This window comes from Rhinolophus ferrumequinum, chromosome 6, assembly GCF_004115265.2.
Source record: "Rhinolophus ferrumequinum isolate MPI-CBG mRhiFer1 chromosome 6, mRhiFer1_v1.p, whole genome shotgun sequence".
Taxonomy (NCBI): Eukaryota; Metazoa; Chordata; class Mammalia; order Chiroptera; family Rhinolophidae; genus Rhinolophus; species Rhinolophus ferrumequinum.
The window spans coordinates 25,126,984-25,151,578 of record NC_046289.1 but is presented as its reverse complement, the minus strand read 5'-3'; the positions used below and the strand labels follow the sequence as shown (position 1 = coordinate 25,151,578).

The 24,595-nt window shown below is 45.5% G+C and overlaps 1 protein-coding gene across 2 annotated transcripts in view; it reads right to left on the bottom strand.

Annotated features, from left to right (window-relative positions):
- DPF3 (double PHD fingers 3) overlaps positions 1 to 20,383 on the bottom strand; it is a 247,804-nt gene extending 227,421 nt beyond the window's left edge. For both annotated transcript variants that reach the window (XR_004423250.1, XM_033108877.1), the window contains exon 1: positions 20,317 to 20,383. Coding sequence is in view for 1 of the 2 variants with exons in the window: in XM_033108877.1 (XP_032964768.1) it covers positions 20,317 to 20,348 (32 nt within the window). In the remaining variant the exon portion in view is untranslated. The remainder of the gene's footprint in view (positions 1 to 20,316) is intronic.
- Between the last annotated feature and the right edge of the window lie 4,212 nt (positions 20,384 to 24,595).

Sequence of the window (24,595 nt, the reverse complement as noted above, 5' to 3'; positions counted from 1 at the left end):
CAAACTTTCTCACACAGGTGTTTCTAACCAGGTCCTCATTACCTGTCCAGCCTTCTCTCTCGCAGCCACCCAGTCTGGTTGATATTCACACTGTTCCTTTTTGAACCCAAGTTCATTTCATGGGCAGTCTCAGGTCCACACGTGAGGGTCTTGGGCAAGTTGCTTAAACTCTCTGGAGTTTTCTCATCTGTAAAATAGTTAATATACCTGCTCCCTAGGAGAAGTAAATGAGTTGTGTGTAAAGCACACAACCCAGGGCTGCCAAGCAGAGTACAGGCTGGTAGGTGTTCGGGAGATGGTGGCTGGAACCATCTCACCACCATGACTGTCCAAGCTGCTGTGTAATGATGCAGTTATTACAGCACCTAGCACATGGCCACGTGGACGCAGAAGACACTGGGGACATGGCCATTAACATCGGTACTACGTTCTGTTTTGGGATTCAGCTCTTGATTTTCACTGCACTCTTCTTTAGGCTTATCCGAAAAAAATCAACCTACACTTTTCCACTTGTATGAATATTCAACCTATGTCTTGTCCCTCAACTAGACAGAAAGTTCCTAGAGAACAGATATTGTATCCTCTGCTTCTCAGTATCCCCCTTGGTGTGAAGTCACAGAGCCTTCCACTCAGGAGATGCTGAATAATTCCGGGTTGATATGTTGAGCTGAGAGACCGGTTCCCCTCCGACCGGGAACCAATCTCTCCTCAGCATCCCAACGTCTACCCATCCGTCACGGCGCCCTCCAGTTGCTCCATGAACCTGGCCAGTGAAACTGCTTTCTCCCTTCCCTGAAAATCTATGGCACTCACTAATATGTCATATTTTGCCTAAAATTCGACAGCTTCTAGAATTTTAGGGCATGCAGGGACATTGAGTATGAGGCCCACCTTTCTTCGACCAGTATTCGTCTCACAGGTGTATTTTCTAGCCAGACCAGGAGACCTCCAGTATACCCAGAATCCTTTTCACAAGGAGGAAGCAAAGGCTGAGATGGCTAAATACCATCATTTCAACCACAGGGGTTCTGTCTCCCAGAGCAAAAATGCCAAGGGACCCTCTGTGGTGCGTACGGAAGACAGGGCTGGCGGACCTGGATTCCAGGCCCAGTTCTGCCTCTTATTAGTTGTGTGAAGCCTGAAGGTCTCCCCACATGTTGCTAGGCCTCTGCTGTCATGTCTAAACAGTGAGGGAGACCACCAGTGGTCTCCACGGTATTTCCTACATCTATAATTCCAACCTCTGCCTATGAGCTGTACTGTTGAGGAACAAATAGAGTCAAAAGAGCTTTGGTCATTAACTGGTAGGAGTACTTTGAAAGCTTCTCTGTTCCTGCTACCCATTCTCCTATCTGGTATTTCATGCAATGGACATAAAAATGAGAGCATCACAGGGCAAAATCTGAACACCTGAAACGTTGCCTGCCCCCATTGTGACCGTTGAAGCTGGGTGATAGATACATGGAGGTTCTTTAGACTATTCTGTCTACTTTTGTGTAGGTTCGATATCCTCCATACTGAAAAGTTGTAATAAGAATTACAATAAACCCACCTGATTCCACCTTTTCACGTACTCACTGGATACTCACCTTCTAGATGGATCTCATGAGCCCTCAAAAAAGGTACTGAATCTTTTTTTTAAAAGAACTACATCTGGAAATTGTAAGAAATCAATACTTTTGAACCCTGCCCACTGAAGAATAGAGGGGTGAAGAAAGAGGCAACTCGGAGCACTTGGAGACAGACATCCGGTTTTGAGCCCCCTCCTCCCACCAATGCTGTCATTTTACAACTATGTCAAGTAGGACAAAGAAGTTACCAGAGCCTTGTCTCCTCATGTGTATTATTGTGAGGCTTCAAGAAGACCATCTGTGTCTCGAAAGCACTCGGTACCTATTTTACCCCCACACACACCCATTTAAAGCATCATTACATTTGTTGGTGCACGTGCAGTGCTGGATGAACAGTGGTTCTCAAGCTTTAGCAGGCATAAGAATCAGATAGCATGGCCTCACCCCCGAGGTTCTGATTCAGCAGGTCTAGGGGAAAACCCAGGAATCTACCTTTACATCAGTCACAGAGCTGCCCTTGCATAGGTAGTCCTCAGGCCACACCTTGAGAAGCCCTGAGGCACCAAGCCACACCTTGAGAAGCCCCAAGGCACCCGCTGTAGGAGTGAACAGCAGGGACAACAGAGGGAGGCAAACTGCTTCAGACTGTACTAGAGAGGAAAAGCAATCTATTCACAGTACCGAAAACTTCCAAGGATGGGGGCGGGGTGTCAGTTTCTTTCAACCATCAAATGGGACTGGGAATGACAGGAAGGAGGGAAGCAGTTAAAGGGAAAGCTCTGTTGTCACAGCCTATGCAGCTAATGCCTGGTCCTTCGTGTACGTGCTCATATGTCATTTTTATTTTCTAAACTGGACCCAGAAGAGCCTCCTCAGAACTCACTCATGCGGTCCTTCCCCGGCCCTACTGCTAAGTCTCCCTGTAACCAGGGGGAAATTTTTAGAATGTGAATTGGATCAAGTTGCTTCCTAACTTAAACCCTTCTGTGGCTCTTAGGAGAAAATATATACCCTTAAAATACACATCAAGGGCCTGCGTGTTCGAGCCCCTCCTGACCTTTCTTAGCATACTTTCCCTTTCTCTCTGGCCCTCCAACTACAACTGCTTTCCTTGTCCCTCCATCATGTCACAGGATCTTTGCACGTGCTGTTCCTCTGCCTGAGATGAAATGTTGCCTCTTCAAGGAGTTTCCCTCAACACACAAGACTAGAACAGTTCCTCCTGCTATACTCTCTTATATCTTCCTGGACTTTTCCAACATAACACAGATCCAACTTTTACTTATATTTTTATGTGGTTCATGTCTGTCTCCCCAACTGGCCTATAAGCTCCATCAAAATAGGGTCCACGTTGGTTTTGTTCACCATTGTACACCCATTGTATACACAATAGTTGGTACATTGTACGTGGTCAACTAATACAAGATAAATGTCAAGTGCTCCATGGTCTGGAAAGACGTGTGACTGAAGAAGAGAAATGAGAAACAAGTTGGAGAAATTCATGATGCAAATGACAGGGCAGAGTGAGGTGGCACACTTTCTCCTGAACTCGGGCAACTGAGAATCTTCTCAATTATCACAGATTGGTGGTCACTGGATACCAATAGAGCTGAGGCTCTTAAATAAGAGCGTCTGTCCCAGGCTGTCCCCAGAGGACCATGAGAATGTGACTTACCCCTTGGAGAAGACGGGGGCTGAGAAAGAAGGCCAGAAGAGACTGTGTGCCAACCTCCTCAATGCCCTTCCTGTTATCTCTCTGAAAATGTAGCTTTGTCCCTCATTATCAGAACTCAGAGAGAGCAGGGAGAAGGTCACAGACAGAAATGATCTTCCTCCCTCCTATCTGGAGCCACAGAAACAGGCGAGCTCATGTTATCTTTGTGTTTGCTTCTTTTCCCCACCGATGAGTGGGGGGTAGGGCGGGCGGGAAGATTTAGAACAGTCGATTCAGAAAACAGGATTTTCTGCTTGGTCACCAGACACAATCCCATTCAAAGGATGCAAAACGAGCTGAAGTGTAGGTTCTCTGACTAGGCTATCGAGTCCCATCAATTACACCACGTGGAAAAACTTTGGACAGTTAAAAATAACATAGGGGTCTGGTGTTTGGAAGACCTGGAGTTTGGAATGCCAGCTTGTCAAGCACAGATCACTGCCTACCAAAAGTGTTGTGCTGGGAAGGTGTCTACACACACCCGCCGGGACAGGAGGGTTGCAGGTGAGCAAGGTGTCCACGGTCCTCCGTGTATCAGACCAACTCTCAACTCTCTCCCACGTTGGTCTGAAGGACTTCGGAGCCCTGCTCCACCCGTGCAAAGGGCATCCTCGTGCAGGCAGGAAACACTCTGGGAGGAGGAGGCGGGGGCAGCAGTGAGTGGAAGTGAGAGCAAGGAGTTCACAGACTCAGTCCATCTCTGTATATTGTTTCTGCATCTGTGAAATTCTTATTCTTTCTCAGAAGGACCCAGTATCAGCACCAATTAAGTAGCACATAATAATCTGAACTGGACAAAGTGTCCCATAGATAAATCTTTCTCAAAGTCTCTTCTAGCAGATTTGCTATAAGAGTATAATAGTACATTAATAATAATAATAATAATTCCATAAGGTTCTAGAATATCTTTCTTCTAAGAAAATCAGAACTTCTCCTACTTATGATCTCATTTTCCTAAGCCAATGTGGGGCGGGGGGGAAAGCCAGCTATATGTCTTTGCATTCTACAGATGGAAAAACAGAGTCACTGCAAACATCTGTTAAGAGGGTACTATGTTCCAACTCTTCTAAGCACTTTACATATATTAACTCACTTAATTTTCTAACAACCCTCTAAAGGCAGAAACTATCATTCCCACTTTACAGATGAGGAAACTGAGGCACAGAGGGGTTAGAAATCCTGCCCATGATCGTGCGACTTGGATTTGAACCCAGACTCTCCAACTCCAGAGCCAGCACCCAAGTTAGGCCACACAGCCACTGCTTGCCACACTCCCTGGGACAGTGTTGAACTTTCAAAGACTACAAGACTCGAAGGGATCCCAAAGACTGGTGGGATGCCCCCTCCCCCTGAAAGTTGGTTCCCTGGGCCCCTTGGCCTTCCTCTGGGATGGAGTAGACAACATGTAGGTGGAGAGCTTGAATGGGTAATGGGGGTGCCTGTGTGGGAGTGGGGAAGCATTACCTTCAAAATAAACCACCTCATCACCCCCAGGAGGAAACACTGACTTAGAAACCTGCGGCCTCACTCCCCCGATGTGAGCCATGAAACTCATCCTCAGAGAACCACTCAGCTGAGCTACCACGGTGAGCTTTCATGTTTTCCGCACTGGACTGGATTTGTTTATTTTTATTTATACCATTTATGGGTTGTTGTTGTTGTTTTAAAGAAAAGGGGTGGTGACTAAAGCACTGAAAGGGAAAAAGGCCTTTAGCTCCAGCATTTAGACAGGGGTTTAACCCCACTTAGCAAATCTGCTGGCCAGAGCTGAGCTGCACCTGATAAAATGGAAGGCTCACACCAAACGAGGCCCCCCAGTGTATCCCCCCGACCCCCACCCCTTCTGGAAGATGCCCTGGAAAGGACCCGAACACATGATCAAGGAAACCAAGAACCAGGATTCAGCTCAACCTTAGTGAGAGTGGGAGCCTCTAAAGGTTCCCCTTCCCCTTTGGGAGACACAGGATGACAACCCCAACCTCCTCTGAAGCCTCTCTTTTGGCCTCTGAAATGTTCAAGTACTTCCCAGGAACTGGCTGCCTAACTGTGGCTCTACTCAGACCGGCCTGGCCCCAGGCTATTACCCATTTTTACCTTCTGTCCATGGACTCGGACACACACACACACACACACACCGCCCCCACTCCCATCCAGACACAGGAATCCTTTTGCTGTCCTCTGCACATTCCCTCCCACCTGGTTTTCCTTCCCCCAGAAAAGGAGGGGATTCTCTACGGCATGACTCAAATGCTTCTCAAATCTTTGTTCACTTACCTTTTACACTTGACCTTCCCCATCCTCACCCTCCATCACTCCTTGAGCCTGACCAGATCCCACCATCCTTCCCAATTCAGCTCAGAGCCGCCTCTTCCCTGAAACCTTCTCTGACACCCCAACCATGGGACCTGCTTTTCTCTTCTATTTCACAGACCCCCTTGGGGGATTTAGTGCCCAGTTATTCCCTCCCTTGTAATCTCATACATCCATTCTTCTCACCCATTTGCTGTGTGCAGTCTTTGCCCATTTCCCCCTTCCGTCTCCCCACTCCCACATTCACAAGATTGAGTGTGCCCTCCTGGGGACAAAGTGGAATACTCTTCTTTCTTTTTGTGCCCCTTTGGTGCTTTTTGATCAAGGGGTGCTGCACGCAGGGGAAGGAGTATGATGTCAGTGGGGCATGGATGAAAGGACAAGAAGTCAGAAGGAGACCTAGGCTGGAGCTGTAACCCTTGATATGAAGCATTAAGTGGATTATTCTTCTGTCTAGGGCTCAGAGAATGCTGGAGAGGCTTAGATCTGAATCAAGAAATAAAATAAGAAGCAGAATGCAAAAGAGAAATGAAAGGGTAACCAGCAGGCTTTTCTTTCCTGGGGATTTGAAAAGCTACAATAGAGCCTGGAGGAGCCATGCCAGGAAGCTGAACTGCCCAAGGCTGCCAATCCTGGGTCTTGGAGAAAGGTGGGGACATTTCAGAGCTTTAACATTGTCTACACCAGTTCATCTGGGTCACAAAGGAGACAGGAACTCCAGGCAACACTGGGCAATAATATTGTTCTACCCATCAGAGCTTCTTTTATTCTGTATTTCTCAGGAACCGAACACATTCCAGGCAGGTAATGGGTGAGAACAAATGACCACCAGAAGAGGAACCTTAAAGGGTCCTCTCAGTTTGGCAGATCCTCAAATAAAAAAACAAGAATCCTATTGCTCCAAGGATAGCAAGAACTAGCTCTGTCTCAGAAAGGTTCCTACCTTCAGACTCACAAGCCAGGCAGGCTCCATGCCACCACTTGCCCACCAAGCTGACGGGGAACTCCAGCTCCTGAGACAGCAAACAACGCCCCCTGGTATGTTTGGGACCAGGGAACTATGGGAACTTTCCACATTTCATAGATCTCTACAGATTCGTGTGCATCTCAGCTACCTTGTGCATAACTGACCTAAAATTGAATGATCCAAACCTGTTCCCTATCCCCCAGAGATGTGTGTAATTATATAAATGAGGACAGAATATGTATAAGTATCTGTTATACTGGGATGGCTGCCCAGAAAGGAAACGAGCACGAACAAGCGGACGGCCCCATGTGTGCCCTCTGCACTGAGGGTTTGCACATCAGGACCGACTAAGTGCTAGCACAGTATGACCTTTCTGAGTTGACAAACATTTTTGTACAATTCTCTTCCTACAGCCCATATGTCATGAACCATCAACATTTTCTCTGGCTTTCTGCGTTGAAGGAGATCTAGCAGACTAGAATCTGAATGAAAACTTGACTTGGGTAGCCCGACTCCACCTCGGTCTTCACCTTCCACCTGACACAGAACCAGGCCTCTCCAGGTGGTATCTTCTTCCAGATAGCCCCAACACTGAGTGATCGGGAGGGTGGAAAAGCGGTGAGAGGACATGATAGGTATTTTTCTCTCTCTCACTATGAGGAATAAAGGCCCTCACGTGACCCCCAGGACATCATTTTTTGTTTCATTGTTGAGTGAATTGATCTGCTCTGAATGTGGTTGGGACACTGAGTCATAGGGAAAGTTGTATCTATCTAGGCCAGGGGTGTCCAAACTGCGGCCCGCAATCCATTTTTAATTGGCCTGCAGCAAATTCCAAAAATATATTTAGTTTACTTAAATAAACCAGGTGAGGCCATACGTACTTCACCTCGAGTGAGTGGCCCGGCTGTTTGTGTATTTTACCGCATATGCCCTTGGTGAAAAACGTTGAAAAAAGTTTGGACACCCCTGATCTAGGCATTGGTACTATGAAAGTATACAACAGGCAATGTCTAAAAGAGTATGTATCTGAAAACAGTCACTGGGTTACAGATACCGCCAAACTCAATAGGACGGGGCAGTAGACTCTCACTGATTCCAGCCTTGGGCTAAACCTATATATCATTCTCACCTTCTGGTCTCCTCCATCTTAAAACCCATACAAGTCCTCAGGTATAAATAAGGCTAAAGGAAATCCCACACACAGCTGAGCACACATCAGGCACTTAATAAAAATATGGTAGACTTACCAGTGGCTTGTCAGAAGCCCTAACTTACTTAGTCCCTGAGAAAGAACAAAGCGGAAAGACTTGTCTTTATTTCCCAAGACCAATGAGGGGGAAATCCACGTTTTCTATATCTACAAGGATGTGGTAAAGAAAAAAGGGGCCAAAATAAATAAAGCTGACATTCATCACAGCTGAACATGCTACATGCAAGTAAGGCCAGTGTTTCCACCCCTAAAACTGAAGAATTTGGGAAAAGGAATTCTGATGTCTTTTCCAAACTCCTGCAGTTGCGGGAGAGGATGAGAAACACGTCAACTCGAAAGGGCTAGCAGCAAATTAGGCGGGAAAAGCAGTGTGTCTGCCTGGTGGCTTCCTTTGCTTGGTTATTCCACACGTGTTTATGAGATAGCGCCTGCTATGCTAGATTCTGGGGCTAGGAAGGCAAGGGAGGCACCGGCCCTGTCTGTCCTCCTGGGCCTTACATTCTAATTAACCAGAGTGAAGTATTTCAGTGGCCGAGAGAGAAGAATATGCTTAGGACTATGGGACCAAGGCAGGTGTGGCCAGTTCTACCCAAGGGTCAGCAAGTGCCTCAGTGGGAAAGAGGGGACTTCGAAGTATCTGGGCGATGAGAAAGTGGATGCTCACCAAGCATATCTGGAGCAGGGTTGGAGAAGCTGCTGCGCCCTTTGGTGAGACTACAGGGGAGCGTGAGGGGCACCCTCTTTCTAAGCAGGGATACAGAGCAGTCCCTCAAGATAACAAGTTCACCTCATCTCTCATTCTGAGCTTCTTAACCTGGAGCCCATGGACCTCTAGGGTATCCACTGATGGGCTCCTCAAGGTCTGTGAGCCCCATAAAACCATACGGAGATGTTCACACACATGTGCATTTTTTTCTGGGGAGATAGTCCACAACTTTCACAGGATTCTCAAAAGGGTCTGCCATTGACAAGGAAAATGAAGAAGCCACACTCAGTAGGACACCTAGGAGCCTGAACACCAAGCAGACTGTGGTGCAGAAGCCCTGGTTTTCCATCTCTGTACTCCACATATGAGCTTAGGATCCCACATAGCATATTGGTTTTCAGAACTGACAGAGCTAAAGGGGTGAGTGCAAGGAGATGGGAAAAAAAAAGAATCACCGTTTTCATCACCAAAATAAACATTTGTGTGCGAGGCACTGGGTTAGACTTTAAAAACCAATACTTCTTTCCATAAAGGCACACGGAAGAATGTCTTCTCAAACTCCTGTTCCCAGACACGGGATTGCAGAGCCAAGTCCCGAAATGTAGATACAAGTCACCCAGAGTAATTCACTGCAATCCCCAGATCACGCTCAAACTTTAGTTGGCAGTTGCCTAGCAACGGATAACCCTACAGATGTATCACCAAACTGAGATTCCAAAAGGGCATTTTGTGGACAAGCCAGTTCGAAAAGTAGCCCCCACAAAAGTCTGTCTGCCAAACCACTCTGGGACTATTGGGGGAAGAAACAGACTGCAGCCAAAAGGAGGCTGGAAAGGGGAGCTGGGAAGGTGTGCAGGTGGTGGTGTGTTTTCCACCCTGGGGAGCAGGCACAGAGATGGGAAACTGAGGGTTGAAGGAGAAGGCAACCGGTGCCTCTGCACGTCCTCTTTCAGCCTGTACCTACGATTACTCTTCAAGCAGTTGTTCAGCAGATCCCAGCTACATCTGAACAATAAAGCAGCACACAGACTTGACTGCACCTACACCAGCCCTGCCGTCAAGTCATCATTCTGCAGCAGTTCCATTGAACTATGTCAGGGTGGGGTGGGCAAGATGGCAGACCTCGGACTACAGCTGACGGGGAACCCAGGTAGCAGTTTTTATCCCACTCTCCAGGGCAGCTTCCTCCCTTACAGAGGCAGCAAGAACGAGAGAGGCAAAAAGAGCTCTCTTTCTAAAGTTCCAAGTTTGCTTTTTTTTTTAATGAAAAGCTCAGAAACTCCTTCAGGTGAGACTAGGATTACTAAAACGAAAGTCCTAATCCAAACCATTGCACAGGCCAACACCAGACGCCTGTCCCGGAGCAGGTGGTAGAAAGCTTGGGAAGGCAGGGCCTTCTTCAGAACCCATCAGTATCCCTTCTCCAGAAAGGTCTTGGGGTCGGTGGAAGGGGCAAATAAATATATCAGTCTGGAAGAGCTTCAGGAAGAACAAATGCGGAAGTCAAACAACAACAAATAAGGCGAGATAAATCCAGATAAAATATTAAAATCATTAAAGGGCTGCTGCTCCCTGAAGATTGGGAAAAATGAAGAGAGTTAATTAAAAGCAATCTCCATGCACTGCTGAGCCAGCCGGCCCTGATAAATCAACAGCTGGGGCGGCTGTGGAGGGCAGTCAGGGGCTTCAGGAGGGGGGGGCGAGCCCGGGAGGAGGGGCTGTCACATAGGTGGCAGTGACATCAAATTGAACACAGTGACTTAAGTTTCCTGTCTCATTAAATATTTTATGACACTGAATAAAGTTGTTCTTCCGAGGGGGAGAAAATGATCAGTGAACAAAGAGGGAGGAAGATAAGGCTAAAGAGGTATTGTTTGTTTGACTCAAAACGTACTTGGGAGTGTGGTGTCTGCATCTCTGATCTAGTCCCAAACACAGAGGCGCAGAGGCTTTTGGGGGTTTTTTTGTTGGTGGTGGTGGTAGTGGTGGTTTTTTTTTTTTCTCTCTCTACCTGATCTGCACAGGTAGATGCATCTTCTCAAATCTCTCTACAAAACCCTGGGCTATGTTTGTTTTGGGGGCTGCGGGAAGCAGTACAAAGTCCAGGAAAGAACCAAGAGGAGATAGAAAAGACCCAAATTCTTATTGCTGACCCAAGCCAGACTTTGAGCACAAAATTAAAAGGTCAGCAGAAATGGTGGGAACTTTCTTTTTTTCTTGCTTTCTATTTTTTCCCCTTTTCTTTCTCTACTTTCCATCTTTTTTCTGCAGTCAGATAAAGTTTTTGTTTTTCATTTTAAACAAGAGTTCAGCATTTTCAGGCTCAATCTAAATAAAAACCCAGAGATTTTAGAAGTGTTGTAAGAACAGCCCTTTTCTAAGTCTAAGGGAACCCTCCAGTTCTTCCTTGATGGAAATATAATCAAGAGAAATGATTGGGGGAAAGTGTTTTTTTTCTGCTCCATAGAATTGGGATTGGAAGGGGAGTGTGTGCATGGGGAAACATAAGGAATTATGCATTTGGATATGCATTTTAATTAGGTGGACAGAAGCAGCCGCCTGTTAATTTTTCTTGCTTGTTTCTACTTAGCATTCATCACAGGCAGAACCACCATAGCGCACTCCCATGATAATAGGTGGTTCTGCATTGGCTAAGTCCTCGGGGAAAACAATTAGCAGGAGAGAATATATTCTCTCCACTCCCACTACCCCATCCACGCTGCCCTCCCCCATCCCCAGCACCACATTGCCTCCCACCGCCCCTCACCCCCAACTGACAGGGGTTTCTCTAGGAGAAGCCTGGGGGAGAAGTCAGGCTTCTGGTTTACAGGCACTTACTTTGCCCGGCCAAACAAGGGTCTAGAAGGAGAAACAGACAGACTGGAGGCCTTCCTTGGAGTGGAAGCTCCTAGATGCAGGGAGAGAGGCTACTATGCCGCTTAGTTCTGAGGGGCAGGCTGGCAGTCAGTTGTTGGCCAGGCAGGATGACAAAGCTCCAAAGAGGGTGGGACAGTTCTCACTGAGCTCAACTGGCAGCAAAGATGTTTAAAGAGTCATTAGTTGAGGAGAATGGGGAGTGTGAATGACGTTTTTCACTTAATTTGCTTTTGTAAAGTAATGTTGTAGTTCTGCAGCAAACTTGAACCTGAAGCATTTCCAAGGCTGGCAACCAAAATGTAACTTCAATTCTGAGATCTGACCCCCGTCACGATGATCGCCATAGTCTACTTTGTATAAAAAATCAATTCTTGTTGCTGATCTCCTATGTCAACAGCTCCCCCTCCTTGTGCACTAGCAAATTTAAGCTCCAGTCCCACCTTCACCCCTCCCCTCTCCCAAGAGTCCCTCTGCCCTCCGAGTTTCCGTTTCCCCTGATTTTGAAGGTGGACTCAGTTCATGGCGGCCAATGGGAAATGAAATGAGGACTTCCCTTGAGCTCATATTCTCACCTATTTCAAACCCAGACAACGGGAAATCCCACTGCATCCCAGAGCTATTTACACACAGCTGGATGAGTAAGGCTTCGCTTTTCCTGAGAAACAATGGTTACACATGATGTGTAATGCCAGATTCATTTCACTTGTTTTCGTTTTAATATATTAAAATAATGTTTAATATATGAAGTATTGCTGACTGTGAGAGGCTTCAGTCAGCTACAGGAAACGGTAGTTCTCCTAATAATGCCTCACATTTGTATTTTACACCTTCTGAAATGTATTCACATCTATTATTTCATTTGGGTGGTGGTGGGGGTGGTAAGCAGGGCTGGGTGTAGGGGAAGGGAAGAGAAAGGAGACAAAAAAGCTTTTTTCACTATATGAAAAGACAGGCCTAGTTTACTAACTCTTGCCTTTCAAGCTGTGCTGTCATCCCAGGTGATCCCTCAACCCCGTTACCAGATGGAACCTCCTCTCTGCCTAGGAGACCTTTACTCCAAGACCCAACAGGTGACTAAGACTGCTAAGCACCTGGAGCCTCCCCAAACCCAAACCCTGACCCTCCAGAGAGTCCCTATGCTCAGGGGAGGGGGACAAGGGCTGAGGAAGAGGGAAGTGAGTTTCTGGGTTTCCAGGGCATTTACCTACCTCCCTTAAATAATGGTATTCCTATGGGGGAGGGGGATAAAGAAGTTGAATTCTATGATACTGTCACTATTTTTCTTTAAATTTATAAGGTGGGGTTGCCTGTACTACCTAGAAACATAGTCCCTACATTTTAAACAGTCTAAAAATGAAGGGGACCATAGACATATACTCAAAAGAACTGAAAGCAGGGACTCAAACAGCTACTTCTATGCCCATGTTCATAGCAGCATTATTCACAATTGCCAAAAAGTGAAAACAACTCAAGTGTCTATCCATTGGCTAAATGGATGAACAAATGTGCTATATACACAAATGGAATATTATTCAGTCATAAAAAGGAAATCCTGACACATGCTGTAACATAGTAGATGAACTTCAAGGACATTATGCTAAGTGAAATCAACCAGTCACAAAAGGACAAATATTGCATGATTCCACTTATATGAGGTCCTTAGAATAGGCAAATTCATAGAGCCAGAAAGTAGAATGGTGATTACCAGGGATAGGGGTGGGGGAGGGTGTCTGTTTGGGATGATAAAAACAATCTGGAGATGGATAGTATCAATGGTCGCACAACATTATGAATGTACTTACTTAATGCCACTGAATTGTACATTTAAAGGTTAAAATGGTATATTTACATGTTATCAATGTTAAATGACATGCGTTTTTTTTTTACAATTAGAGAGAAAAAAAATTAACAGCTGCCTCTTTCTGCTGAAGATCAGAGTGACCATTTTGTTTTTTCATTTTGCCGAAGTCTCACAATTTAGGCTTCTGTGAATTCTCTCAGGGGTTTTACAACCCCCTCTTCCTCCTTTAAGCTTACAGAAAATTGCCAAGGGAGGTTTCAACCAAAGAAAAGCTTAATAATAGTGACCCCAGAGGAACCTGGGATGTTCTAGAGGCATGTCACTGAAGGAGAGGCAGTGAATTCCAATTTAGACACTGCTAATACCCAGCCAGGTAGGGCCAGCTTCTGTGTGTCTGCGGGATACCTCCATTTTCTCAGCAGTAACACAGGGAACACTAGAGGAAGCTCAATGAGACATAAGTACAGTTCCACCTACTTCAGCTCTCTGAACAGCCAGGTATCTGCAGCTGCCCAAATGGGAATGAAATAAGCACTTTATTTCCATGTTAATTGGGATGGGTGCCATGGTGGAGGAGAGGGCAGGTCCACAGAGATGTGAATACATGAAATCCAGGAGAAAAATCTTTTACTTCCTTCCCCTTCCATACATTTAAAGAAAAGAGTGAGAGAGAAAAAAACAGATATTCTCAGTAATTCCAGTCTTTACTATAACCAAAAACTTTATCTGAGTGCTTATAAACAGCAAAATAGACCAATTAGTCTTCCCACTTCTCTTTCTTCTCTCCATTCTGTTTGGGGTGTTAATGAGAAGAAAAGTGTTCAAAAGAGAAAATCAGAAGCAAAGCTCACGTTCTAAATGGTCCACCACGTGTTCCTCAGCCCTAGGCCCTGAGAAGGGAGAGGAAGTTCCATGCCAATTAGAACCCCAAGTGGTAGCACAATGTGGCAAGAGTGGACCAGAGAAAATGAAACTGCAAAGAGTCTCCCATCTTAAGAGCCACACCCTTCTTTAGAGCCACACTTTGAAAGACTTTGAACTCTGGCCCCTAACTGTCCTCCTGTCCCAACTAACCATAGTAAGAGCCACAAAGTTTTTGACTTGAACAGAATTCGGGCAATCAAGGTACATCACCTTCATCTTACAGACAAGGAATATGCAACTCAGAGAAGTTGTGTCCAAGATCACATAGCTACCTGGTTGCAGAGCTCAAGGCTCTGGGTTCCTCTCCCTGAGCTGCTTCTTTTTTCTCCTCCATTACTCTGAAGTCACAGCTGCAAAACACTAGGCACTGGTGAGAAGTGCACTACGAAGAGGGACAGAATTTGAGAGTTTGAGATCCGGCCACACTGATGGCAGGTGAAAGTTTGGGGACTGGAAAATCTTTTCTGGTGGAGCTTCCAATTGCGGTTAACACACAAACAGCAGATTTTCGAAGTAAGTCACACCAATCAACTCACTCATTTTACAGCAACCTAAGATGCCCAGGCTCGGCATTCAGGGAGGGTGGAGAGGGTGGCAAAAGGATTAGACATGTACCATCATTGCTCCCCGGGCTCAGAACGGAGGCATTGGTGGTGGGGGACGCAATGTGGGCTATGTGAACCCCATTATTAGAAGCTCTGAGCCTAATCCCCTCGCCCCTGCCTGCTTCCAAACATAGCCGCTAAATTTTAGCCTCCTCGCGGCTTCTCTTCCCTTGCCACCCTCCCCACCACTATTCACAAACACACTACCTAGAAACTCTAAACAGTCTGCCCCTCTTTTCCCACCCCCCAACACCTCCTAACCACTGCTTTTAAAACTGATGCAAATCACAGGCTTCAAAAACCTTCCTTTTGTGACAGTTTTACGATGTAAGCTCCATTCATCCATATGGTTTGACAGACTGTGAAACACTAGTAACCGAACCAATAAGAAAAACAAATTACAAAAACACCACAACACCTCATCTCTCCTCAGTCACTCACACAACTAAAGTAAACTTTCCAACTTGCAATGGATCATGATATCAGTCTCCTTGGTGTTAAACAATCTTTTCAGAGTTCCAGACCACAGAATGGTTTTATCCACTCATCTATCCCCACCCCACCCCCCAGGCCACTCTTTATCTTTCCTTGTTAAATACCTACATATTTAAAGACTATTTAAAACTAGGGTCATGCTTACATAGGCCCTGCAGGGAAACCTGCCTGGGCAAAAGCTATTCCAGTAGTGTGGCATTTCTTTGGCCAAGGGCTTGCCACATTTGGCTACATTTCTGTGTTCCAGTGACTTTCCGAATACTCAAAAACCAGAGTTACTTTGCAGAGGTTGGGATAATAAACAGGCCTGGATTCTGGTGCCTTTTTATGACCTCGCGCCCGACCACCACTACACTCAGCGTGGCTACACTTTGAAAACTGAAAATCAGCCTCAGTTTCCTTTCTTTTTCCGGTGCCTGCTCAAAACAAAGCTTGCTGACTGTGACATTTTCTTTTTTGCATTGATCTGAGCAGATGGCTCTGAAACAGCTTTAGACATTATGGTCTTTCTCAGATGCATCCAAATTCTAGCTACCTGCATATTTCCAAAAAGAAAGAGGAAGATGAGAAGTCTCCCATTAAGATGCCTCTGAATGTCAGCCCACCTTAAGGATCTGAGAGATTCGCATTCCACCATGATCTGTGGATGTCTCCCAGGTGGTCTGCGGGCAGGGCTACTTTCAGAGATTTGCCCTGTGACAATGCCTCCACTTATGTTCTGGCAGAAATTAATCTCCTTTACGGGTATCTCATCAAAACCAGACTGAAAAATAATGCGTGCTAATGAACTTTGGAGAATTTAGGGCTTTTTCTTTTTTGCAGTGGCAACCAGAAGCAGATGGAGAAGGTGGTTCTTAGGCCTCTGTTGGTTTAAAATGTCTGAGGGTCCTCTTTCATAAGGGCTATAATAATGTCCATAAAAGGCTGCAAGTTCACAAAGTTCCAACCCTAATGCTCCCCCCTTAGTACCTCCCCTCATTCCCCCACCCCAGCAGAAACAGTTAAGAGGAGATTAGAAGCAGGAATGTGTCTCCCGTACCCCCTCCTCTCTGATATCTAAACTGAGCGCTAGAGCAAGAGTGAGGCCTGGCTTCTAAGTGGCAACAATTACACAACTTTCACAGGCACAAAACCACTTTAGATTAGAATGCGTGTATCTAGATCACAGAGTGTATAACAGGATGAAGATTTAAGGTCCATCTACACACATGACCTGCTGTTTGACCTTAGCTAAGTCAGTATATTTACTTCTCCCAGAGTTGTGTCCTCAATAACAAAACGGATACAAACACATACCGCTAAGCATGGAAAACTCCTTACAAAAGAAAGTTTCAATTATGTATGTTTAGTTAGAAGCATGAGAAAATTGTTTACTGGTCTCATTCTTTATAACCAGTTACTTGACGGAAAGCCCTGTTGATTTATATGGAATAATTAAATAATAATAACAGTTATTCTTTTCTAAGTAGGCAGTTATAATAATAGATACATATGTGCATAATCAAGTCTGGCAGAAGGTGGCAGACATTCCCAGTTAAGTGCATACAAACCAGGGGCTTGATAACTTAATAAAAGTAAGTTGTTTCAAGTGTTGATAGCAGATTTGAGGGAGGGTGGTTTACCTGAACTAGAATAGCAAGATTAGAATTTATATTAAAACCGTTATGCTTCCTAGGTATGCAGAAATCAACCAGAACACAGTATGTAATGTGAGTGACTTATACATAGGCCTTTCTCAAATCCATGTTTCTGTTACCTACATGTGTTTACTTCACCACATGGCCCTTACCTTGCTTGTAACTGCAATAAATGAGGGTTCAGACATTTAGGCTCAGACAATGTAGCTGCTAAATTAAATAATGTGTAATACCCACTTACACATTATACATGTCCATTGATGCTTTTAAATTCTATTTGTCCAGATGTGACTGCTAGGTTGTGGGGCCACCTGCTGAGTCCCCTTTGTGATCTGATCAGTACAGGCAGCTCCAGTTTCTGCCTCTAACACCCTGTTGGGCAGTAATAAGATGTTAAAGGCAACAACAGAGAGAGAAGCCAGGCTGTCAGCTTCAGAGAGAAGGGGGTGAAGGGTACAAGGAGGAGGAATAAGAAAGGGAGTTGAGGGGAGATCAAAGACAAGCAGGAAGAAAGCCAAACTCCTGAGAGATGTGGCTCCAGGAGTTTGGAGCCCTAAGGAAGACCCCAAAACAATGAGATTCAAATTGTGCCATCCAGTTACCTGAGCTATTGAATTATTGAATGTCCCACGTGGAAAAAGCTAGTATAAATGAAAAATGGTCCATATTCAGTGTAGGCAGAGCCCTACAGAGGTGCTGCATGAAACCTGCGCTTGTTTCTTCCCAGAACCTTACCTACCACCACTTTGTCCCCCGATCCTAGAGGAAACCTTTGTATGACCAGTTTCTATAGGGGGCGTCCCTGGTCTTTCTTTCTTTCTTCTTTTTTCCCTTTCTTTCTTTCTTTCAAGGGGAGAGAAAGAATCAGAAGGTACACAGAAAATGCTAATGTCGTTCAGCTCAGTTTCATTGTCAGAGGGGACACAGGAGGCTAAAAACATAGCTCTCCAAACCGTTCTCCCGGTTTCACTCCTCCCACCACCATCTATCCTTTCAGCTTGGTCTATGTGCTTTGTTCTAATTTATCCCATGCATAATTTATTCACGTGTGTATTGTTTCCTGATCAGCAACTTTTAAAAACAAATGAAAAAATCAGATGTTTTATTAAACAAATTGTTTTAAAAAATAAAAGCAGATGGTGTAGGTCTTCCAATAAAGACGTGTGTGCTCCTGCCTTAGAGTCTAAAAACCGTCCAGGGCTCAGGAGGCTCGGCTGGTCAGGGGTTTTATTTATACCCCCTTACCCCCAGGGAAAGGGGTTGGGGTGCAAAAAGGAGCAGCTAATTACAAAGGACCATTCAACTCCCACCTAGAGAAAGCCGCAGGAGTATCGTGTGTACGCTAGTGTGTGAGTGTATGGCGACACATAACTACAAATACATCACATTGCCACTGTTTCTAATTATATAAAGTATAAGTATAAATATTCAGAACTAATTCCACTAACCAGACTGCTTCTCTGTCCCTTCCCCCACCTCTAACAGTACCCCACACAGACACCCACCCCAAACACGCACCCTTCTACGGTCCAAAAACAAAACAAAACAAAAAAACTGGAGCAAGCAGGAGAATCCTGGAGCGTAGAAATATTGCGCCCGCCGGCGCGTAAGCGGGCTCCAGGGTAACCAGGGTAGCACTTTCCCAATAGGAAACAAACCTGGCACACATGTGAGATTTCTCTAACTTGAGTTTACCAGTTGGCATCAGCCCGATTATGTGATTTTTGGCTGGAAATGGGGAAACAGCAAATCAGCTACGGGTTCGGTAGAAAGTCACAGCATCAGGGATATGGCAGCGCGAGCGACCAGGAGCTAGGATGCGTCGAAGTTACGCCCATCTATTCTGCCATAAAACATTTTCTTTCTTGGGTGAAAGGCTGTGGCGATCAAGTGTAGTGTATCCGAGCTGCAGAGCGAGAACTGATGCCGGGAGCTGTTCTCTGATCAGCCTCAGCTTCAAATGTCCTCTTAACCGCAGCTTTAGTATATATACGTAATATATTTGAAACTCTGAGACCTGTGACATTCTTACCTTTTTTCTCTATTACTGATGAGAGATAGCTAGTGCCAACGCGTTCCATTTTCTCCGTGCGTTCCTTCGCATTAGGAATCCCCCTGCGCCCCACACTGTGAACCTGGATTGCAACTCCAGTAGGAGCCCGGGATGCGGGCGCCGATGTGCGGAGTTGAAAGAATCTAGGTGGGCATTTGCCACGCACCCGCGAGAATTCGGCACCAAACGCCCACCAACCCTCACCTTTCCGCTCCCCTCTCCCGCGTCTTCCAGCCCAGCTAGGAAGACCCGATTCCCAGGGCGCAGACCCCCATCCACGTCGCGCCTTCATCTGGAGGGAGCACCCCTCTGCCAACATCACTGCCAATAGCACCCCTTTTAGAGCGACGCTAGTTTTCCGAAGCCACCCCCAGCTCCGCAATCGCGAGCGGACTTAGCGGCTTAACAGTTCCACCGACTGGAAGGAAGGAAGGAAGCCAGGATAAAAAAGAGGAGGAAAGCAGGCAAGCAGGAATTGGCTGTCGGACCCGGGGACTGGCCCCCGCGTGTCCTCGCGCAGCCCTCCCCCCTCCGTCCCGGATCTGGGCGTCCGCTCAAAGTCTCCCGGCGGCGGCCAGAGGCACCTGCCCCTTGCTCGGGCCGGGAGCCCCAAGCTGCCTCTCCACCAGTCTCGGCTGTTCATCCAGAGAAGGCGAGAACACCATTCATGAGACCTGCAGCTTCCCTCACTCCAAATCAACCCCAAGTTAACCCGAGTCGTTAATTTACTACAGCCAGTTCGCCCACAAACACACCGGCAACCGCCGGGAGCCCCGTCACGCTCCTGGGGCTGCCCCAGCAGGAAAGCCGCGGGCAACCACCTGGGCCCCAGGGCTCCCGGGACCCGCTGCTCCCCCTGCGGTCCTCGCAACTCCGGGAGGTTAGCACAAACTCCCTGCCAGCCATCGGAAGGCGGAGAGCGCCCTGCAAACTCCAGAGCTGCCGCGATCTGCTCGCCCAGGCAGACGGAGCTGCCGGGCGGGGGCCGCGGGCTCCGGAGATGCGGGGCTTAGCCAAGTGCACCCAGGCGGCCCCTGCCCGGCGCTCTACCCCAGTTCGGCCGCCCCCTGCGCCACGCTCGCCGCCACGCGAGGCCGGGCACTCGGGGGACGGTGCTGTCCCCGAGCTGCCCACGACCCTCTAGCTGCAGAGCGCTCGAGCGCCAGGCTCCCCTGCCGACATCCCATCTCTCTCTCTGTCAGCCAATTAAGCAGAACACAAATGTAACAATTTTCTTCTTGTTAATTGCATCTCCTAACATTTCTGCGCGTTGAGGGGGGAAAAAAAAGATGAACAAGTAAGAGCTGAAAGAAAAGAGAGAAGCCCCGCCACGGCTGCAAGCGCCTGCAAGTGCAGTGCATTGGCAGCGCTGGGCACGCAGAAGGCGCCCTTTTTTTCATATTGAAACCACGCGGAATATGTACATTTTTTAGTCTTACTTACGCTTTCAGGGGGTTGTGAATGACAGTCGCCATTTTGCTACAATGTAACAGAATATTGTCTGTCTCAGAGTTCTAAAGGTTCGCTCAGGGGAAGCGGCGAGCCAATCAGAGCACAGGATACCGGCCTGCTGGCCAATCGGCGCAACCGGTCGCCAGGTGGGCGGGGTCTGCACGGTTGTAGTTATTAGGGGAGCTGTCAAAGCCCAGAGGTCACTCCCTTTTGTAGAGCCCGAGAGCGAGCAGGTCTTAAAGGGGCAGTACCGCGCGAGCAGCTCCTTTTCGGATTGGGGAAAGTGGAAACGCACGGGAGAGTATTCTGGTTTTAGTCTGAGTCCCTACTTTCTAAGTAACTGCAAGAGAGTTTGCACTCTCGGACAGAAATATTTTCAACAAACCATTGAACTCCATTCATTAGCTTTTGGCTTTGCTATTACGTTGTTAATCCCCCAAAGGGCAAATTCCGTTGTTCCCGGGCAAAAATTGGAAGGCTGCCGTTTCTTCTAACAAATTACTACACGTGCCAAGCCGTTTGCTAGTGCTCTGGGTCCTGAGGCTTTTTAATATTCTCATTCCCGAAGTGTTTTCTTTATCTCGGCCACCTTCCTCTCGGTTTCTTGGAACTGCCTCCGCCGTTCCTGGCGACTCCAGGACAGCAACTCCCCACCCCCTGGAATGTCTCAATGTCAGGCCGGCTCTCTCCAGCCGCCGGGGCTTTCATTACGTAATTATGCGCGGTGGTCACTCCGCGTGGTTCCCCACTACCATCTCTTCAGTTCTACACACACACACCAGAAACTTATGCAATGATCAGATTCCGGGCGACTGGAAAGTCGAGTGAGACCTGGGGCTCTGACCTGGGTAGGGGAGGTTTAAGGAAACTTTCGGAAACATACTTTGCTAATAGGAATGCAAGTAACTAGACAGAAGTTGTAGAACCTAGACTGGGTATTGCCAGAACTTCTTTTGGTGAGTAGCACACGCGATTCTGGCGTCACCTTTCACTACTTTAGATAGAAGGTGAAAAGAATTTGCTAATGAATAATCTGATGTGACCGGAGGTGTTCAGAGTCTGTGTCTGCTTCACGTCAGTGGCGAACCCCTGACAAAACTGGGAAATTTCTGTGAAGCCAGGCTTCCACCTGGCAGTCGGGAAGATCCGGGTGGATGAAATCGCACTAAATCCTGAATAGGGGCCTCATTAGCATACAGAAATCTGGCTACCATCCCAAAGTTGTTTAATCGGGTCAAATAGCTAAGATAGTGGGGGAGGGGTGGAAAGGGGGAGAGGAAAGGCCAAATTGCCAGTTCTTCAAAGCTGTGCCCTCTCACTTCCTTTCTCAGCGCTCCTCTCAAGGCAATGAATAAAATTAAAAGTTTTTTTTAAAGTTCTAGAACTTTCAGAGTTCAACTCCATACACTGTTAGAGTTACAGATAAACAAAACAGGGCTGAATCAGTATGTTTTTAAGACCTGAAAATTTTAACCCCTTCTTTCTGCCTAGTTTATAGCAGAGTCAACTTCTATAGACTGCTTTGCAACTTCTTTGCAGAGAATTTTGCAGTTTCAAAAGTTATTCTCTTTTCTAAAGTTAAAGTTTGAAAAATCCCTTCCTTATTCATTTGTCAAGGAATTGGTTCAAATGTTAGTACTTTTCTGAGATGGGCCTTGACAACATTAAAAAGCAAGCACGGTATTCTGACACAAGAAATACGAGTTTGTAGTATCAATCAGAACTCCCACCAGCCTCTTTGATATATCAAAATTACAGCAATTCAGATTGGAAGACAACAGCATATTTTAACATATGCAACTTGATAAAGTAAGCAAGAAATGTACAGCCTGTCCTGAAAAGACTTACGATTTAATAAAGGGAAAATAAATTTTTACTACATATTAAAGAAAAAGTATATATTCTATGACTGTATAATCATTTATTGTGTTAAGGCCCAGATGCAGAAACCAGCAAAATTCATAACTATCTGGCACACATGAAAATGGCAGACCAGATCTGTCTTCACTTTGAGAACTTTTAATCTAGAACTAAAACATTTAAGTTACATTTTATAATGATCGAATTGAAAAAAACAATGAATTAAAGACGGGATTTTTAAAAAAGTAGAATAGCCTTGCTTTTTATTACCTAATAGAATATCATTTTAACTCTATCAATACAGGTATGACTTTTAAATAAACAGAATTGTTGTGAATTCACTTGTTATCAGTTCTAAAACATATGTTATTATTTTAACTTGGTTTTTTTACATCATACATCAAGATTTTTTTCTACAGTAAAGCAAGTTCTATCTGTCAATTTACAAATGGCCTGACCCATCTATAATGAGGCCAAATTTCTCAAATAAGCCTTTAAATGCACTGATCTTACCCCACAAAAGACATATTTTTTGCCAGAATGCTCAAAAGCAAGGGGGCTTAGAGTAGACATCTTAAAAGGAGACCAGAACTTTGAACAATTTTGGAAAATGTTAAATTTTAGATTAATACTTCCAGGAAGTGCTGTCTATGGTTAAAAGTGTGGGCTCTGGAATCCACCTGTCTGAGTTCACCACTTGCCAGATAGGAAATCTTAGGAAAGTTTACTTAGCAACTTGAATGTCTGCTTCCTCATCTGAAAAATGGCAATAATCATAGAATCTACTTCATATGGTTCTTTCCAGGATTGAATAAGGTAACACTTGTCAACCTTCTAGCATATAGCAAGCTCTCAATACATGTTATTATTTTTTTATACAGATATTTAATTCTTTCCTATTGGCGTAACAAATATAGGGGATCTGAATAAAATGACATGTCAGAAATTGAAATTGTCTGTCAGGGTTAGTTTTTAAACTCATTAATCCAAGAAAAATAAGCAAAGAACAGCTTTGATGAGAACAAAATAATAATTATTGTTTCAGCTAGGGGTCATATACTAGGTTGGTGCAGAAGAAATTGTGGTTTAAAGGGTTAAAAATAATTGCAAAAACCACAACTACTTTTGTACCAACCTAATAACTACTGATATTCTCTTGCTGATTATAATACCAAGACACTTTTAAAATACCATTTCTAAAGCTCTAGGGATATACTCCATCTCTTTTATCTTGATTGGTTAACTTGGAACATAGAGTGGGCCCAGAGTAACATTTCTCCATCCCACCTGGACATTCTAAAACTGTGCTGTCCAACATGAAACCATGAGTTACATGTGGCTACTAAGCACTGGAAATGTAGCTAGTCCAAATCGAGATGTCCTGCGAGTATAAAATATATACCAGATTTCTTAGGCTTAGTACAAAAAATGTCAAGTATCTCAATAATTTTCATATTGATTATATGTTGAAATGACAGTATTTTTACTTACTGGATTAAATTTAAAATGTTATTAAAACTAATTTCACCTGTTTCTTTTTACCTTTTTTAATGTGGCTACTAGGAAATTAAAAATTGTGGATCATATTGTATTTCTATTGTACAGTATTGCTCTAGACCAGGGGTGTCCAAACTGCGGCCCGCGGGCCAACTGAGGCCCGCAATCCATTTTTAATTGGCCCGCAGCAAATGCCAAAAATATATTTAGTTTACTTAAATAAACCAGGTGAGGCAATACGTACTTCATCTCGAGTGAGTGGCGGGGCTGTTTGTGTATTTTACCGCATATGGCTCTTGGTAAAAAACGTTGAAAAAAGTTTGGACACCCTGCTCTAGACAGTGTGTGTGACCAGGCAAAGGTAAGGCATTTCTCAGTCACGTTAATCCATCCTGTGCAGCCTTCTCAAATTCAGCCTTTACATCAGTTCGCAAAGTATATGCTAGTAGCCAGCTCAAATATGTGTTCAATGCCACCCATCCAAAGGAACATTTGGGGTGCAACCAATGACCCAAGTACCTGAACCACAAGGGACACCCAAATCTATTTACTTCTCAAAAGTTTGAAGGCTATTTCAGCAGACCACGAGTCAAAGCTGTGAGGAGATGCCCATCTGGAAGCAGGGAAGGATGGCATTTCTATAACAAGTGTCAACTGTTCTAGATGACTTTTTTAAGGCACACAGAATAAGAGAGAGAAGTAAGTGAAGGAGATTCAGGCTTCATAAAGAGCCAGAGTTCATTTGAAAGAAGAGGTATGTCACAGAAGCCATGCCAAATAAGTGCAATTCCTAGCGGGCTGTGAGAGCTGAAGGAGTTTTAAGTTCTGGGGTATTTAAAAAACAAGAACAAGCTCACCCTCTATGCATCCATTCATCCACGGAACAATCAGTCATGGCCTTGGCAGCTGGTCG